This window comes from Fusarium oxysporum, chromosome 1, assembly GCF_000149955.1.
Source record: "Fusarium oxysporum f. sp. lycopersici 4287 chromosome 1, whole genome shotgun sequence".
Lineage (NCBI taxonomy): Eukaryota > Fungi > Ascomycota > Sordariomycetes > Hypocreales > Nectriaceae > Fusarium > Fusarium oxysporum.
Window position 1 is genome coordinate 4,295,765 of NC_030986.1, and position 17,770 is coordinate 4,313,534.

The 17,770-nt window shown below is 48.9% G+C and overlaps 4 protein-coding genes across 21 annotated transcripts; 3 read left to right on the plus strand and 1 right to left on the minus strand.

The window, feature by feature from the left end:
- Positions 1–128: 128 nt before the first annotated feature.
- Positions 129–3,321, minus strand: FOXG_00851 (uncharacterized protein). Its single transcript, XM_018377457.1, has 3 exons — positions 2,981–3,321; positions 2,096–2,929; positions 129–1,884 (listed from the first exon to the last, which is right to left on the minus strand). Exons 1-3 carry the CDS (start codon positions 3,209–3,211, stop codon positions 382–384), a joined length of 2,568 nt encoding a protein of 855 aa, XP_018233188.1. The 5' UTR covers positions 3,212–3,321; the 3' UTR covers positions 129–381.
- Positions 3,322–6,513: 3,192 nt separating this feature from the next.
- On the plus strand, positions 6,514–10,218 carry FOXG_00852 (dynein light chain LC8-type). Of its 18 annotated transcripts, XM_018377458.1 has the most exons (9): positions 6,514–6,818; positions 6,945–7,055; positions 7,109–7,131; positions 7,195–7,228; positions 7,291–7,325; positions 7,382–7,408; positions 7,460–7,529; positions 7,604–10,053; positions 10,128–10,218. In XM_018377458.1, the coding sequence occupies exons 2-8, from the start codon at positions 6,998–7,000 to the stop codon at positions 7,666–7,668; spliced, it is 312 nt and encodes a 103-aa protein (XP_018233189.1). In that variant the 5' UTR covers positions 6,514–6,818; positions 6,945–6,997; the 3' UTR covers positions 7,669–10,053; positions 10,128–10,218. The 18 variants fall into 18 exon arrangements, with proteins under 18 accessions (XP_018233189.1, XP_018233190.1, XP_018233202.1 ...); XM_018377459.1 differs by lacking the exon at positions 10,128–10,218 and having other exon boundaries at positions 6,514–7,055; positions 7,604–9,928; XM_018377463.1 differs by lacking the exon at positions 10,128–10,218 and having other exon boundaries at positions 7,109–7,228; positions 7,604–9,928.
- A 3,626-nt stretch (positions 10,219–13,844) lies between these two features.
- FOXG_00853 (uncharacterized protein) lies at positions 13,845–14,869 on the plus strand. Its single transcript, XM_018377476.1, has one exon. The coding sequence runs from the start codon at positions 14,194–14,196 to the stop codon at positions 14,590–14,592; it is 399 nt and encodes a 132-aa protein (XP_018233207.1). The 5' UTR covers positions 13,845–14,193; the 3' UTR covers positions 14,593–14,869.
- Positions 14,870–16,626: 1,757 nt separating this feature from the next.
- On the plus strand, positions 16,627–17,747 carry FOXG_00854 (uncharacterized protein; the record flags this gene model as incomplete). Its single annotated transcript, XM_018377477.1, has 3 exons — positions 16,627–16,812; positions 16,903–17,198; positions 17,252–17,747. The coding sequence occupies 3 exons, from the start codon at positions 16,627–16,629 to the stop codon at positions 17,745–17,747; spliced, it is 978 nt and encodes a 325-aa protein (XP_018233208.1).
- Positions 17,748–17,770: the final 23 nt, after the last annotated feature.

The following is a 17,770-nucleotide window of genomic DNA, read 5'->3' on the forward strand; positions in this document are numbered from 1 at the left end:
TTTTATGCTTACTGTTGCTACATCAGCCGGTCCAGCAAACTATAAAGTCATGGATTTGAAAGGAATGAACCCATGGATTGACGCTTGGCACCTCATGGCGTACGACTATGCTGGCTCCTGGGATACTACCCGTCAACTCAGGGCATCGAATTCTTCTGTCCAGATCGTAGCCACTCCGAATAAGCGTTGCGAGTAATGCATGCTATCCGCTCTACAGCGACCAATCGACCCTTGCCAAGGGAGAACGGCGCATAGCTCATTGAGAGCGAGATCAGCCGTGCAGGCACAGGAACAGGAACCCTCAGCCTTGTCACAACTCTCTCTCTCTCTCTCTCTCCCGTGGAAAGGCAATAGTATCTCTGTAGTTTACTATTCCATACTTCACATATCCATCTCATCATTTTCATTGCCAATATTGACCCTACTCCTGCCCTTGCCAGTCAACTGCTGAAGGGCCACCTTGTTCACCTGTCCTCCAACCTTCTTCTGCATCTTTGCGATCTCCTCCTCAGCATCGACTGCCTCTGCCTCCGCAAAGTCCAAGACAAGCTTGCGACCAAGCAAGTGGGTGTCCCTCAACGCATTTAGTGCGTTCTCGGCTTCGCGGGGAGTGACAAAGTCGGCAAAAGCAAAACCCCGAGGGGTATAGTCAGCCTTCTTGGGTAGGCGTACCGATCTAAGTTGACCATAGGTTCCAAACAGTGACCTGATGTCCTTCTTGGTCGCCTGGAAAGGCACGTTCTTGATGATGATCTTGGTGCGCTGCCCTGCAGCCTTCTTAGCCTTGTCTTCCCGACGTCTCTCCTCGGCTGCGTCATGGCCCTTGTGTGATGCCTTAACAGCCAGGGCATGATCGTCAAGTACATGACCATCCATGACTTTGAGTGCAGCCTGGGCTTGGCTCCTTGTGCGGAACTCCACAAAACCGAATCCCATGCTAAGTGTCTGCCCTGGTTTCTTCGGGTCCATTTTAGTCTTAACTCTGGCAGAGACGAATCCGTCGAGGGACTGAAAAGCTTCAGCAAGCCGAGATGTGGAAGTCGAAAAGTTTAAATTTCGCACAAACAGAGAGGTGGTTTCCAAATCCTCCTCCGGCTTATCACCGCGTGACAGCAAGTCATCCACACTAAGATTTTGGACCGTCGGAGCCGGACGATCTTTTAGTGACACGGCTTGATCCAGTTGGTCGCCGCCTCTGAAGATGTCACTTGGCGCTTTTTCCAAAAAGAGCACACTATCTCCAATCCGGCGATATGCCAGCTTCCCAAAAGCGGATTTGGCGTAATTGGGCTGCGAGAACTGGACAATGGCGATTGTCCCGCTCGGGGGCATCAAAACTCTCAGCACGGGCCCAGACTCCTCGAAGAGCTTACGGAGCTCGTCGATCGTCGTCCCGTAGGGAAAGTTTTTCACCAAGATGGCCGTATCACCCCGCTTCTTTGACTTGAAAGCTTCGAGGTCCACTCCATTAGCGGTGAAATATGCTTTGGTCTCTTGAATGACGCTCGTCTCCGCGATGGCCTGCTTGATGGCAGCATCGGCCGAGGTAGGGTCAAGAAGTTCTGATTTTGAAACACCAAGACGGTCGGCGACCGACGCGTTGACGGCGTCCTGGCTCATATACAACGCATTCCAGTTAAACGTAGTAGCAGCTGCCTCTTGTTTCTTCCGAATCATGTTTTGTTTCTTGAGGGGGAGTTTGGAAATTGCAAACTCATCCAGACCCGTGTCTCTCTTTGCACTCGCAGGAATGATGTGAAGAATACGCCCCTGAAACGTCGCCCCGTCCATGGCTTGGAATGCTTCAACAGCTCCCGACGGGTCAGTAAACAACACCAGGGCGAACCCCTTACTGGTACCTGAATTGCTGACCGGTAGATGAACCTAGTATTTCAACATCTATTAGTTGATATTCAGACTAGTAAAATCCTCAAAAAAATGTAGTAAGATTGGCAACAATTCAGTCAATCGAAGCATCTACTAAAATATTCGCTCAAGTTCTCATCAAATACCGAAGTATAAGCTGTCCCTATCTGAGCTTCATCACGTCGCCTTTGTTTTGTAAATAAATAAAAGAAAATCATTTGAAACATACCTCTTCAATGGTTCCGAACCGCTCAAAGGTCTCCCGGAGATCCTCCTGGGTGGCGCTGTAGGGCAGGTTTCGGACAAAAAGTCTTGATGTTCGGCGGATCGCCTCAAGTGAGTCGTCCTTTGCCGGCTCACCCCCCGATGCCTCCATCGTGGTCTCATTCATCGCCACGTCAGCTGTAGCTGGCGGGTCAACAGAAGTGAGTTCCATAGCTTCGCCTCCCTCTGCATGATCGGTCTCAGTTGTTGATGGCCCTTGCGCAGGAGTTCGTTCCAAGTCATCGGGATCAACAAGGTCCAGCAGTCTGTTTGTTCGTGAACGAAGCCAATCGTCATCCTCTGCGACTACTTCCTGCTGTTCCAGATTTGATTTTGCAGCTGCTTCTTGAGGCTCCACAGGTTCGTCGCCTGCAGGAGTTTCCGCCTGTACATCAGAGACCACCCTTGCTTCTTTCAGCTGCGATGGCAAAGATTGGGAGACCAGCGGGTTTTCTGGTGCTTCGATCCTGCGCTGCTTCTCCCTTCGAGTCGGGATCTGCTCGTACTCATCATCGCTCTCCTCTTCAGGAACAGCGGTGGCAGCAACAGCAGCAACGCCGTCGCCGATACCACCGCGGACACCATCATCGAGCGCGCCCTCTCTGCCTTCCTTCATTACGTGAAGGAACTCGCGTAGCTTCGGGTCCGCCGGCTGGGGCTCATCTCGCTTGCGCTTTCTCAAGCTCGAGTCTGACTCCCTTTCAGCGGGCTGCTCATTGCCCTTGATTGTTGTGGATGGTGTTGATGCAGCTTTGGAATGCCAGGCGCTCTGGCCTTTGGTGAGGGCGGGGTCTGAGATCTAGCATTCCATCAGTATGAGAAGTCAAGACATTTAGAGGAGTCAACTCACGGGTCGCGCAGTCTCGACGGCGATCTTGGACATGCGAATGTAAGACCTGTTGAAGTACTTGACTGCCTTTGAGGCATCTTCGGGTGTCTTGTAGCCCACATAGCCAATGCGTCGCTGGGGAATCAGCTTGACATCGGTAATCTCGCGACCTTGGGCGGAGAAGTGCTTCCGAAAGTCAGCCTCCGAGATACTGGGTGGCAAACCCTTGATGAATATCCTCGATGAAGCCATTATGATGTTGTTTTTTGTTGTTTATATCTCCCGATCAATGGCGAATGGTTTCACCGTGGGAGTTGAACGCGTGAAGTCATTTTCAGAACTTGGGCTCTTTAAGAAGGGAGAGAGGAAAAAAAAGTTTCTCTACCACATTCTTATTGCCCGAGGTTGGGACCCGACGCTGGCCCGTGCGCCGGATTTTCTAACAGTCCAACCCCACCATCAGCTTCCAAGATGCTTCTATATTCAGTTGTTTTTCTTCACCGCCCTGAGCTCAGTGATGGGAGAAATTCCAGTGAACAAGTCAAACGCCACTATAAACAGTATGACAGGGCTGAAAACGGTCGAGGATAGCTGCTCAAGAATCTAGATATCTCTTTCCATCAAGAGATTCTACTCAGCTGAACATGACGAGAATTATTGACCAGTATCACTCATGAAGCTGACAAATTCTGCCATCTCAGTATTCACCTTATTCGCAGCCAATATATATCAACTCAAAAGCGTATATCTGTCCATAAGAGCTTCATCACGGAAGAAACCACTTCGCATTCTCAGCTCCCACTTCACGCCTTCAAGAATGTTGGTGTGGAGGGTATGGTTTTGCCTGCAAGACTCATCTTCCACACAAGACCTGCATCTTGAATGCCAAAGGGGTAATTCTGGAATCCAGTGGCTTTCTGGGCTCTTGTGATGCTTCTTTGATTTTGATGCTGCTGCATGTTTTCTGCCTTCCATTGTCAATCATTGTATGGTTCATGTCGAATGAAGCTGTCTGTCGACCAGCAAGCCGTCGAGACTTCTCGACATCAGTACTACACTAACCGCTCCTACAGCACTCATTCATGTCTATTGCTTCCTCAAATATGATTATATTATCAGTCGATGAATTACGGAGTATCAGTAGCGGAAATGAGGATAGATTCCTCATCTCCGACATGCAAGTCAGATGGCGGGGCGTTATACGTTTGTTAGACGCCGATCATGCGCACATCTCCTCGAAGACTACGAGACAACGAGAGCCTCAAAGTTCTCGACATATGAGCTCTTGTTCTTTGACTTGAGGTTATCTTCTTCAGTCCTCATTTCATTCATGTTCAAAAAGAGATTCTCCATACCAGGCTCATCGTTTGCAGCAATGTATTAACTGAATGCAAGAAAATGGATCAACAAAACATCAACTTCTCCGCCTGGTTCCCCAGCAACTTGGAATTAACTTTCAAATCAAGTAGCGGTGAGTTGACATCTAGAAATATTCTAAAGTTTATATGGCCCTACAACTCTGAATTTGGTACTCCGACATTCCTAGCCTCCCACCTTTCAGCTATCATTGCGCAGTCTGGCAAATATTGGTTCTTCGAGAATCGTGAACTTGAGACGAATCTAAGAGCTTCAAATTCAAGTAAATAATAAATATTTAATCAGAAGTGCTTTTTATATTCTAGATCTGCCAGAGGGGTGCTGAGATGTGCATTCTTGATGTGCATTCTGGCATACGTGAGATGCACACTCCACCCCAGGAGCTTTGGAATGACTGGTGAGGGAATGCGGATGCAAGCCATATTCTCTGGAGAATTCTTGTCAAAGTTTATGGAGGGCCATCTGACTTTCAGCGTGCAGGAACACTCGGAATCCATAAGTATAAGAAGACCTCACTGCTCACTCATCAATTCTTCCAGAAGTGTTGTTTAAGGAACTACTGATGAAATGTATGTCAGATGCATTTCCCAGTAACTCCCATACTGTATCTTGAATGACACATTAGTCCATTATTTCAATGTATCCAACATCGACTCCATGGCTGATCGATTGGTCTTCAACACGGCAATAACACTCCGGAATTACGATCTTGGAACTCATCGATATGTCACCGAGAACATGATTTTTCACCAAACTAATTGCATTATTCCCGAGAGATGGTAAAGGCATTCGATATACTGGACTGCGGTTTTGATTACAAGAGCTTGGGAGTCAGTCGTGGTTTGGTGAATGGGTCGTCTTGAGTCATGTTGCGATACTTCGCCCATGACCCACGAGCAAGAGTTATCACACTATCCTCCGGATGCGGCAACTACTCGACTACAACAATAACTATTCTTCTTCCGGTTGAACATTGAAGTTTATTCACGGTTTGGACCTCGTTTCTTTACCATGACTCCGGTGTCAATCCATCATGAAAAACTCTTCATCGCTTCTGTCACTGTCACTGTCACATTTAGCGACCGAAAGATATCGCGAGTTCCAACAAGGTTCCGCGGCACAAGTTCCCCTCAGGACAGAAGTTGACGTTGTATTATCACTGGAGACCATGGGGAGAAGAGGTAAGAACTGCAATTGGCGTACTGATAGTCCTTCAAGCGAACTTCGTGGGCCATTTACTTCATGAGTTTCTGTATATGTATGACGCCACCAAAGTCTGTCACGGTCTTGGCATACTTTGATGCCTTTTTGGGCTGTGATGAGAGATGGTCGCAAGAGGTTACCTCGGATGTTGGACCTTTTGTCGTTAAGCGTTTCCACTGCAGTGTGGACCGACCTTTGGACTTCTTGGAATCTTCATGATAAACGCGACGGTGCTGTGAATTGCCGTGTTGACATGTCGATGATTATCCTTTTGTGGTTCTAAGTATGCGTCTCTATATGCCTGGTGCCTGATTGACATGTATTCCTAGCTTGAGTGTACTGTAATGGTCTACAATCAGGGGCCAGGAACTCATCCGCTCATACGCCCTGGCGAATTTGCATTATGGGGGGGTGAACTCGGGATGTTCATGGTATCCATCAGCCGTACCTCGTCGTCGTTACCTATCAATAACTACCATATCCTATGTGTTCCTGATTGATAAAATTGGAGCTGTCCAATATCACCAACACAACAGCTCTGCCGATGTGACGAGAGGCGTAATTCGGCGGGCCAGAGCTCTCAATAAACCCCGCACATGATCGAATATGGCAATATTTTGTGAATTGTACCCAAGCTCATGATCTGACAAACTGTCTTTGGCACTTATTGATCTGAAGGTGCGAAGTATGAGCTTCATCTCTGGAGTTGGTCCTGGAGAGGTTGATCCAAACAACATGTTACGTAGCGACCGAATGAACTCAAATGAGGTTTAGACCTTGAATATACATACAGAGCAACAATACTGAAAGTGTTGACTGTTCAACTTCATCATACCGGAAAGTATAGAACAAAATTGGATGTAAAATTGGATGTACAGGGTAGGCTATATCGCAAAGATCTCCGGAGCATGTCAAAGGGTCTGGTACGTACACAGATAGCTACGGACGCGAGCCGCGCCGCCCCTGGCGCCGTCACAGCAAAAGAAGCATCCAGTCCCATCCATGAAGTGCCCGTGCGCTTTATTTCCAGGGCAGCTCCCACTGAAACTGGGGCTGATGCTGACGAGGCTACGGCTTGGCCAACGATAACCCAATCACGAGCATAAACACGCGACTGTACACTTAATCCGCTCCACAGTCACACAAGGCTTTAGCATTTGCGCGTCTCATCAAGTCAATCAACGGCAAAACTCCAAACACAATCAATTGTAATACTAGTCGCTATTATTTTTACTTTATCGGCCGAAAACATTAACGCCTCGTACCCTCCATACATCACGTATGTACTTCCTGGAACCTCTACGGCTAGCATCCCGTCCCGTGTCCCTCAAGAAAGGGGGCGCACACCAAGGCGTCGTCAAGCGCCAGCCTCACGACAACAACTCAGACTAACAAGATTTCGCAGGTCGCCTTTGTTTCCTAAACCGAACACTTTCTTCAACCTAAACTTAACACAAGATGGCCGACGCTCACGTTCCCAAGGCAGAGTCTCCCGTCGCTCGGGAGAAGCTCGAGGGTAAGCAACACCCCCTTTGGAGCTCGAGAAGCATCATACTGATATAATGCTAGCTCAGATCAAGTCCGCCGACATGGTGAGATAATCCGACATACGTACCGATATTCCGGACGCGATCGCTGACGAGAGAGTGACAAAGACGGAGGATATGCAACAGGAGTCTATCGAAGTTGGTATGGGGAGTCCATGACAGTTTTGCGCCGGCGGCAGGAAGACGAGGCTGACGTGACGATAGCCCAGGAAGCCATGGCCAAGTTCACCATTGAGAAGGTTTTCTCATCAAGTACTGCGTCTCTGTAGGCACACAAGCTGACATGCTATGGCAGGACATCGCACAGCACATCAAGCGCACAGTTCGTACACACCAAGCCTGTCACGATCGATCCCATACTTACAGAATGTAGTTCGACGAGCGAAAGGGACCAACCTGGCACTGCATTGTTGGCCGAAATTTCGGTAGCTTCGTTACCCACGGTTCGTCAAACCCAACCCGCCGATTTCCGACTCCATAGCCCCGGGCACGGCTGGCTGGCTAACACGCTACGCAGAGACCAAGCACTTTATCTACTTTTACCTCGGCCACTGCGCAATTCTACTATTCAAAACGCAATAGGCATGGGAGAAATGGCTCACCGGTGGGGGCCTTTGGAAGAGCTTGCTGTAGCGAGAAGGACGGGTGTGGTAGGACAAGAAGAAGGCAAAGACAAAAGCAAAAGGCAGCGAGGCAACACGATGGCTGCTGACTGCTGTATCGTCCACCCTACCCTGCTGGATCTGCCTCTATGTACGAGACGGACGGTCGTGGAGCTTGCGGCTGTACTAGGTTCATGATCAATAATGAGGGGCGCTCGCCCAGTTTTTCCAAATCTTTCCGTTCCTGGCCCAGCCTGATGTTGGGAAGTTTGTTGATGGGGGTGGCTGGTCAGCCGTGACGGGCTGCCAAGGTGTGCCTGATGCAAGGCTGTTGGTTTTTAGTTTGAGATCGGAGATTCTGACAGCCTGGTGTGTCGTGTTCCTGAGACATAACTGTCACTGTCAGACATGTCGGTCATCGTTCGATTTCTTCAAGGCTGTCACTGATGAGGCTGTTGTTGGAATAGGCTCGAGTCAGAGATGTCACTGGCGATAGCAATCGCCGATCATGCACGATCCCCAACATCGCGAAAATCACGACCATCTAAAGGGTCTAGTTAACCGTCCGATCAACAGCCTCGACGATCCACCTCTTATCAGTTCACGTGGTCTCGAAGAGGCCACCAGACTCTTACCTTACTGTAGATGACAAGGCGCGGCCCCAGAAGGATTTACTTACCCGATTACCCACGGCGGGCAGTCTAAGCAGCGTAAGCGACGGCACACCCGTCAAAGGATGGCAGATGGGGCCTTTGGGATCGGGACAAAGTCAAATGCCTCGTCCGTCTTTACCAAGTCGGTCCTGAAGTTCCGCTAGCTATCACAACTCACATCAACTCTTTAAGTGACTGAAGCTAGAGACACTTTCGGAACGGAGGCGGGGCTCCATATAATCGACGCCCTCTCGTTGGTGTTGGCGTTGGCGTGGGGGTGGGCGTTTATCAAGACGACGGATGAGGAGGGTACGCTTACAATTACAGTTACAGGTACAGGAACAGAACATGAACAGGACGAGTTGATTCCCCTCTTTGGGGGGGAAAGTCTAAAGAGAGGATTTGAGGATTTGAGGCTAGTGTGACGGGTAAGAAGTTGATGTGTCATAACCGTGAGAACGCCATTGAGTAAATGGAAGATCTTGGCTCATGATGAAAAGTGAAGAGTCAGAAACTCTAATAGCAGGGGTACAGTATGATGTTATCACAGTCTAAGTGTAAGTGCAAGATCATCAGGCACTATAACAATGACCTCAGACATGGAGAAATTAAGTAATTGGCTTAGAAGACTGGAATTGATCAACGTCTGGTGATTTCTTATCTCAACTTCACTTTGACCAATGTTAAATTCACTCAAGATAGACTCTTGAGGCATATGAAGAGGCTTTTTTCATTGGAATATAATGGTCCGGGCCGCTGCCGTTAGAATCATCCAATAGCACAAACCCTCAGCCGAAGAGACGAAAATACTCTGATCAAACACCATCAAGTCAAAGAATGGTCAAGCCAAAGCCTAAAGTGACCGAGAACACTACGGCCCACTCACTCACACTTATTCACCCGCTGAATTGGGTTGGGTGGTACCCCTCTGTGAAGATCCTGGTCGAGAAGGGTCCATATGGAAAATCTCAAAGTTGAAAAAGAAGAAGCAATTGAGGGACCATTGATAGTGTATAGTTGACATTGGTCTAGTGTTTCCTAGTGAAGAAAAGACTGGAGAAAGACTTGAGCTCTCAGTATGATGGAATTCCAATGCCGATATCGTTTGGCAGAGCTGGACGTCTGTACGTGCGGTTGAACCGGAAGATGCACCACATGTGCATCGCATGGCATCGCATGAGGATGCATTAGGATCAAGAGGTGCAGATGGGGATGGTCCACCAGGCCCGATTAGACCGAATGAGCCGAGCCTATGCCGTTCGGTTGAGATGTCTGATATCGTACTGTGTTGTACCTGAATGGAGTCGATGACTGTTAATGACCATTGTTGGTGATTCTTGACAGAACATGAGTTGTTATGGAGAATTGATGACCAACAAGGTGCATGATTCTGCTGATTTGGCATGATCTGAGGAATATCCAAGTGCCGTGATAGATTGTGTTGTTGTATCTCCCCAAGTGAGCTACCCTAGAGGAGAAGTGAGGACTCAGTCGGGCAACATCTTGCTTCACTATTGTTCGACTTCGATATTGCTGTGATTGGGATGAATAACTAGATATCTTTATGTAGAACTCGCTCTCTGACAGTAGCTTCTTTTTTATTATGCAGTTTCATGACAAAACTGCTGTCTCAAACTTCACTCAAAGTTCTTCAAGAGTCATGATTGCAAGCATACACTGGCCGACAACCCATGCTCCTGTTTCGTCTCAAGGTAATCAAACTACTATTAATTGCTACTAAGACCTCCTTTATGAAGCGAGTAACTTTATCTTAGACTTACGGCAGAAAACTTGGTATTTACGTTTATCAGAAGAGGCTCCCAGGCACTGAAGGCATAGCGGCTCGAGCTCACTCATCCGAAACGTCAGAAACTGATGACCTATGCGATAAAAGTATTGCACATGACAAATAGTAATCACTGTTGATTTTCAAGCACAAAGTAAAGTTGTAAGTCACACAAATATTTTGCAGATTCGGGGTCCCAAGCGAGGGTTACGCATGGCGAATATTGAACATCAGACAGCCACTTCGGGTATTCTTACAGGTTCAAATGCCGACCTGGCTAGAAGCAGAATGAAACGAAAATCTAATCTCTGTTGATTTGCTGATACAGACTATTGCCCTGTGTCGATAGACTGATCTCGCAGTTACATTGGCGTGGACAAGGGAGTTGGATCAACACATGGTATAGTCTTTCAGTTTTCACCCCTCAAGATCTCAGCAGCCATTCGTAGATTAATAAAGATTGGCTGCTAGGCGATGAACAGAAGGAAAAGGGCAGTCGAATTATTCAGTGATTTCCTTAGAAGCATGTCGAGGGCGCTGGGCTGCCGCCCTTGCAATAGCCAATATCTTCAGCGCCTCCCGTTATATCGAACAATACAAGCGGGTACTCACATCCAATCTCGCAGCGCTCAAATATGCGTTTCAATGTCTCTGTGCCCTGAACAAGGACCAAATCAATGAACCAAGTTGATCCTAATAGTCCTAGAGACTCAATCCTATAATTGCACACGGTCAATATGTGACAGAAGGGTTATGATGAGGCAAATAAGCGCCCATGTTTGCCCAGTAAACTACACCAGCAGAAGCCATACGAGGTGACAGCAAAGGAGTGCCAGGGATATCACCCTTGTCCACCATGGATGGGAATCGAAAAGTCAGCGGGTCCAGGCAATACCCGATTTCCACCTGAATCACTCGCCGAGAAAACTCCCCTTCTGTTTTGTTTGTTTTGTCTGTTGCAATTTTACTGAATGGCCCTCAAGGGTGAGGCATCGACACAGTCCCTGTTACAGATGCCATTCCCTCTAATATCGGTAGTTGTTAGTATCTATGAAATTTCTAAAACGTAAACCAAACACCAAACAAACATCAGACTCAGGATGGTCACGAGCCAAGAGGCCAGGCGTCAAAATCCGAGTCATTCCAGGTTCTTTTTGTAGGATCACCGGCTTAGCAGATGCAGATGCAGATATGGATACAAAGTGGGAGATGTCAGCGCAGCCTCAAAAAGACACGAACAGCCGTGGCGCATGCATAGTCCACTCTGTAATTCGTTATGGCAGAATATTTCTTGCATCTTTCAATATGTTGCATTCGTTCAATTGAATCGACAGACTTGCAGACCTACCTCGTAGCACAATAACATCATCATCTTACGGCCATCCACCATGTAGCGGTCTGCTGAGAAATCTCGGATCACCAGGCCTATCATTCGGGTCATTGGCAGATTCTCAGGGCATCCGGACACTATAGACTGGTTCGACGTGGGATGTCCCGACAGACCAGGCGAGGCGAGACGGAGAGAGGAGTCTCGCTGGAGTCTGGAGCCATCTGCCAGCGTGACCATTTCCATAGCGCTAGACGGGCCTCCGGCACCTTCACAGTAAGGTCTTTTAACGGTGAGAACGGGGAAAGAGAGCAGTGGTCTTGTACAACGAATGCTTGCTGTGGCGGTCGGGCTGTTGAAAAAGGCTGGCAGATAAAGTGACAAGACAGAAGAGTTTCACCAATTGAGAACCCTTTCAATCACAAGCCACTGACAGTTGTACGTGTTGTAATTGTTCAGCAGAGGTGCGAGATATGCCAATGCAGCGGGATGCCACAGACTGTGATGTCAGCGATCATGCTTCGCCGAGCCACTCCCACTCTTGTGCAACTGTACCTCGAATGAGGCGCGTCACCAAAAGGTACATGACCTTTTTCAACTCTTCTCTTGGACCAAAAGGAAGACACATCCTTGTTGCACAGCACACAGCGGTGCCCCCATGTCGAACAGGGTTCTTCCGCTTAGTTGCCCCAGCGGACTGATCCTGGTCAGGCCCAGCTAGACACACGTCCGCAGGCTGTTACTGTACTGTACTGTACCGGTACTATTCGTGAACTCGAAATAATTCCCAACGTAGAGATGTTGCTGCTTAGGTTGGCGGGCATCTGGATTCAGAACTGCATTTTGTGTGACGAACAAGTGTCTTAGCTCAGATCGGTACACACTCGTTACCATAAAAGAGAAAACAAAGTCGAGTTCATTTATGATTAGAGGGGTTCGCTAGTAAGTGGCCGTTGAAAGCGAGAAAAAAAAAAACTCTCTACCGTTATGATTAAGGGAAAGCTTAAATAAATCTACCGAGCGTGGGAGAGTGGTCTGAGTGGTAGAGCTTTACGACAAGCTCAAGCCAGACAGCATCTGAGATGATGATTGCTCGACGAACACTCTGCATGTCACTCGGAAAAGGAAAACCCAGAGATTCGCCTATTATGTCTCGAGAATCAATAGTCTTCAACGCAAGAGGAGAATTGTCGGCGTGGTGGAGTTGATAAAAACCACCGGCGTTGCGGGGGCGGGGCATTTGTGTTGTTGAGGCTTTCTTTTCGATGGAGATGTGCATATGTACTGTGTTCGATCATGCAGTGTCATCCGCAACCGGATCATATCGGAGACTTGTAGTGTGAGTGCGTTCTTTTTCTTCTGTTCGTTCGTTCGCTTGTCTGTCTATCGATGGTGGTGGTTCGGCTATGGAGTCCGGCTTCTTCGGTGGCCGTGGCTAATAAATTCTGCTTTCCGCTCTTCAAAATCCTTCTTCCCCGCATTGCGGAGCGGAGGAGCGGGTGTTCCCTTCTTATGATACCCATCTCCGGTTAGCAGCGGTCCCGAATACTGGGACGATCAATATGAAGTTTTGAGAAAGTATCAAGAGCTTCATTATATTAGAGATATTGGTTGATAGTTAGGTGGTTGTTGAGTATAAACTTTCTGCGACTAGCTCCCGGGTAGCTGAGTTTCACTAGAACGGCCGCAGAGAGGTGACATGAGCAGTAATTTACTTGTGATTTATTTTTACATCTGCCAATATATTTGGGTTCAATTAAGACCACTGAAATCTACCATAATATTCGGAAACCAATTTCCAAAAGTCTATGCTACATGTCGCTCTCTGTCATGCAAAACATATTCGTATTCTTGTAGGTCTCAGGCCATTTCTTCACGAGCTATCTTCACGAGCCCTGCATAATCTATGCATTTGCTCTCTTCATTCATGTCTTGAACAACTTTGGACCCTGATCCACCAGGATGAGATGATCGGCAAACATGTCCAGCTGCCACCAGACCAATTCATCTGCAAGGTCCCGACCACGCCAGCCAAAGGAGGGTCGCAGTAGATGATTTGCGTGGAGGGTTTTTAGTCACATTTACACAGCCTTGGATGAGCCTCGAATAAATCGTCCTCAAGCTCTCGAGGCCATTACGAATATTTCCAAGAACAATCGTATTAATTCCAAGGGTTTCAGAGTCAAAACGTCAGCCTGTGACGCTGATGGGCAGAAAACAGAATGGCTTAGCCTTTTCTACGATGGAAACGGACAGCCCGACATGCATTCTGTAAGCCACATACGACCGTAGACTCACCGGGGTTCAGTCTTCCATGCAGATGCATCCCTGACTGACTCTTCATCAGCCATCAGAGCCCAAATCAAATAAATGGTTCAGACAAGAACGGTACCTGGAACATACCCTTCCGCATATCCCCCAATCAGCCTCTTTACACACTCAACACAAATAAAAATGATGGTGGCCAGATGCTGAGCTGTTTTTGAGCTGACCACAGATCACGGGTATGCTGCCGAGACGGGCAGACTCTCCAAGACATGACGCATTGGCATCTCTGCTTCTGTCTGGTCAGCAGTGTAGTACGAACAATAGCATCCTTTCGTATCGAGAAGCATAATAAATGGCTTAGATCAATGCCTGTATCATCGTAATAAAAAAACTAAACCAGAAGCATGGGTACTAGAGTCATTCAAGCCTCAGAACAGACCGTGAGAAACCATCGCGGAAGCCATTCGGCACATGTCCAATCATCAGATCCCCCAAGTCCTCGGTCGCCATGTGGCAGCGTCACTGTGCTGCACCTCACATCACTCCCAGTCTGCCACTGGCTGGCTGAAGACATCGGGTTTAGCCTCACATCGCTCGATTGGAAGAAGCAGGGTTCCAGACATCCGCCTCTTGATTCTCAAGTCCCCTTCTTTCGCTTCCATAATCAACCAGGCAGGCATTCAGATAACGAAGCCTAAAAGAATCGTCGAGATTGCTTCTCTGCTTAACAATCCACTTGCTCAATCTTTCGAGTCACTGGAAATAGAGTCACAGATCCACTGTGAGCAGTCAGTAGGGCCAAAACGGCCATGGATCCGTTGCCGGCTCGCTGGAAGCGCGGCGACAGGGGTTATGGGTATGGGGGTTTGAGCTCGCGCTATTGTTATTGCAGGCATAGCAAGGCAGATGAGATTGGGGCCAAATTCATTTATTAAAGATCCATTTCAAGGGAGAGATGATAGATAACAAAGGGGTAAGAAAGAAACTCAAGCCTCAGCAAGACTTGAATGGCTGAAACTCATGGCGATGGTCTTTTCAAGCTGCTCAATTGTTTCAGCAAGTTTTGTTCCAGCCCTCTGAAATCTGACTGCCCGGCCAGCCGTTTCTGGAATGAGGCCTAAACAGATCAGATGGGATGGGATGCCCATCCATCCATCCCATCCCATCCACGGCTCGGCCACGGCCACGGCCACGACTACGACTACGACTACAACCACAACCAGAACCCCCCCGGCCGGATGACAGATCCGCCGTGAACTCCCATACCGAGCCCTTGATGTCTCGCCATGGGTCGTCCAGACTTCAGAATGGGTCGTTCGTTCGCTAGGCTCGTAGCTCAACCTGCCCGCTGGATCCAGCCCGTCAAGTCCCGTTTCTCTGGGCTGACGACCTGACAACCAATTGGGTCGGGAAAACAAACAATATGCGACAATCTGAAGAGCACCATTGTCTCGCCTCTCGTCCTTTCTCTCATCTGCCCAGCTTCACGTTAAAAGAATCCTTTCTCTCATGTTCAAATACCTCAGAGAGAGACAAAGATCTTCCAGAGGCCGGCGAACGGGACGGGAGGAACCCTTTGGCTTTTCGCTTTTCTGGGACGAGTTTACTCGACTAGCACAACGCCTTGCATGCATCCACCACTCACTCGGTCGCTGTGGGCCTTTTCGTGGTACTTGGTCCGCTCTTCGCCGTGAATGTCGCCATGAAGTACTGAACTGTGACCCGAAGCTATTCCAGGCCAGCTTGTAGGGTTCTACAGTGGCTCAGAGCTCATGGGCAGTACTTAGCCTCTACCCCTGATGGGACCTTGACCGGTTGACTCTTCCACATGCACCATCAGGCGCACCATCAGGCACGCCACCGCAGCCACGGCCCCAGTGGACGCTAGCGAAGCTGAAGATATTTGTGTACAGAAAAGGAACATTTGGTCCAGCAAATGATTTTGAATTTGTCGCTGTAACAGATAGAGTTGCAGTGCTTTTGGGCTCTGAGAGGCCTCTGAGCCACAGCCCTCCTGACGGCTTCTCATCACCGAGACCACTATAGAGCCTTGAGTAGTCGCCAAGTACTCTCACCCCGGACGAATTTCCATAGCGTACCGTGCGGGTATCTTGGCACATCCGCCAAAGACAGCATCTCCCTGCTCGAGTGATGGTGCTGTCATTCGGTGTTTTGCGCTGTCGGACCCCAAGTTTGGTACTGTGCTGCGCTGTGTTGTTCGCTGTGCTGTACTGTCCACCCCGGTCAACTTCCCTGTTTGGCCGCACCCACTCCCGCCCGTCAGGTAAGGTCAAGGTCAGAGGTGCTTGCTTGCTTGCTGGTGAGGTAGCAGAGAGGCAGGCACGGGTACCTCCCCCCAGTTCCTTCCGCACGCAGTACCTTGGTACACCCTCGTCTCCCGTCCTTGACCTGGGCTCGCCGCTGCCGCTCTCATTCCCTCATCATCTCCGCCCTCCAACAACTTTCTCCCTCAACTTGTTTTTTGCTTCTCGACGAGAGTTGCAAATCACAAAGGGTGTTGGAGATTCTTTGTGTGCTTTGAGGTGTTGGGATATTGCACTGCCTGTCAGTGACAAAACCATCTGGCGCTCCCCTTTGTCCTCCTGAATCGGAGAACGGCCCCCATATTCCTAGGCTCTCACGCCCATCTCATCAAAACAGCGGCCTCTCTCTCAGCTCACCTTGTTGGATGACAATGTGACAACGCTCCTCACGATTTCTTTTTTGACTATTGCACATTGACGCATCCTTACCTCCTCAGCTACGATTCTTCGACTTCTTCTCTTCATCTTCAACCTGCGAACCCGAACGATCTAACGTCACGCTTCCGCCCAGCTCCTGCATTGATCGACACAACATTCAACTCCGCGACATTTCCCACCCCACGGCCTACAGAGGCTCGTGATGACCTCCAGTATGAACTCGCTCAAGGTTCCCGAAAGCGGGCTGCAGCTGGAGGGCTCGACTGGCAAGGATGCCAGCCTGCCTTCCCAGGCCTTTGCTGTCACCCTGAGTGATAATGTTATTGAGGACATGATCAAATGCGTCCAGAACGGAGATGGCATTCAACTTTCTCTTGGAGCCAATCCCGTAAGTTGAGCAACCCAAAGCCTCTTGTCACAACGGATTTGAGGTTGCACATTTGGCTCATGTTTTCGAATGCTAACATGCCCGTGCCAGACCTTGCTCTTTGGTTCCAAATCCCACGCCATTGAGCCGCCCTCCGACTCGAACCCATATGATCTCTACCTCACACGACCTTTCGAATCGACACGAACTGCTGAAAAGATACCATACACCGGCTCTCTCTTTGAAAAGCCATCGGGCGCTACTTCGAAGAAACTGAAGACTGGCAAGGCCGACAACACCACTGACGGCAAGCCCGCAAAGTCCAGCAAGAGCGCCCAATCGGGACGAGATTCTGACATCGAGGCTCTTCAAAATGGACTTGCGGCTCATGCTGCTTCTCGGGAGAAGTCGGTCTCACTTGCATCTAGTTTTGGGATGATCATACTGACATGTTTTGAAGGACTCGCGTGGTCGACAGGTTACCAGCGAAGAAGGCAGCTATCAAGAGCAAAAGCAAATTGCTCGACTCAACTCCACGATCGATCCCCCAGTCACCAGGTCAAGTTTCGCTCGGGTCCCTTACACCCAACCCTACGACATCACAGCCCCTTGATCGAGCCAAAGGAGACCGAGCCATGCTGGTGCATGAGCTCGCTGTGCAGGATCGCTCATTTGATTACTTGGCCACGAAGTGGGAAGCCAAGGTGGAAGACATGGAGCCGACGCTTCGAAAAGTTGCCGATGATCTCGACGATAACAAACAAATGGTCACTGAAGAAGAAGTCCTGGAAGAGACCTTGATGTTTGGAATTATGATTATGATACCCAAGAACTACGACAGAAAGCGATCGACAACGCCGTTCGACAATATGACAAGCAGAGAGTCACCATCTTCAGAGCCAGAGTGGGACAGACTACTACCCAAGGAAGGAGCGAGGAACTGGGCAAGAGTCTAGCCGAGTGCAGGCTAAGATTACAA

Coding starts and splice junctions, on each gene's coding strand:
- FOXG_00852 (XM_018377458.1), top strand. CDS start 6,998: ATGGCCGACGCTCACGTTCCCAAGGCAGAGTCTCCCGTCGCTCGGGAG. Junction 7,409..7,459: donor CACAGCACATCAAGCGCACA/GTTCGTACACAC, acceptor TACAGAATGTAG/TTCGACGAGCGAAAGGGACC. Junction 7,530..7,603: donor CGGTAGCTTCGTTACCCACG/GTTCGTCAAACC, acceptor CACGCTACGCAG/AGACCAAGCACTTTATCTAC.
- FOXG_00851 (XM_018377457.1), bottom strand. CDS start 3,211: ATGGCTTCATCGAGGATATTCATCAAGGGTTTGCCACCCAGTATCTCG. Junction 2,930..2,980: donor CCGTCGAGACTGCGCGACCC/GTGAGTTGACTC, acceptor ATGGAATGCTAG/ATCTCAGACCCCGCCCTCAC. Junction 1,885..2,095: donor GGTTCGGAACCATTGAAGAG/GTATGTTTCAAA, acceptor TTGAAATACTAG/GTTCATCTACCGGTCAGCAA.
- FOXG_00853 (XM_018377476.1), top strand. CDS start 14,194: ATGTCCAATCATCAGATCCCCCAAGTCCTCGGTCGCCATGTGGCAGCG.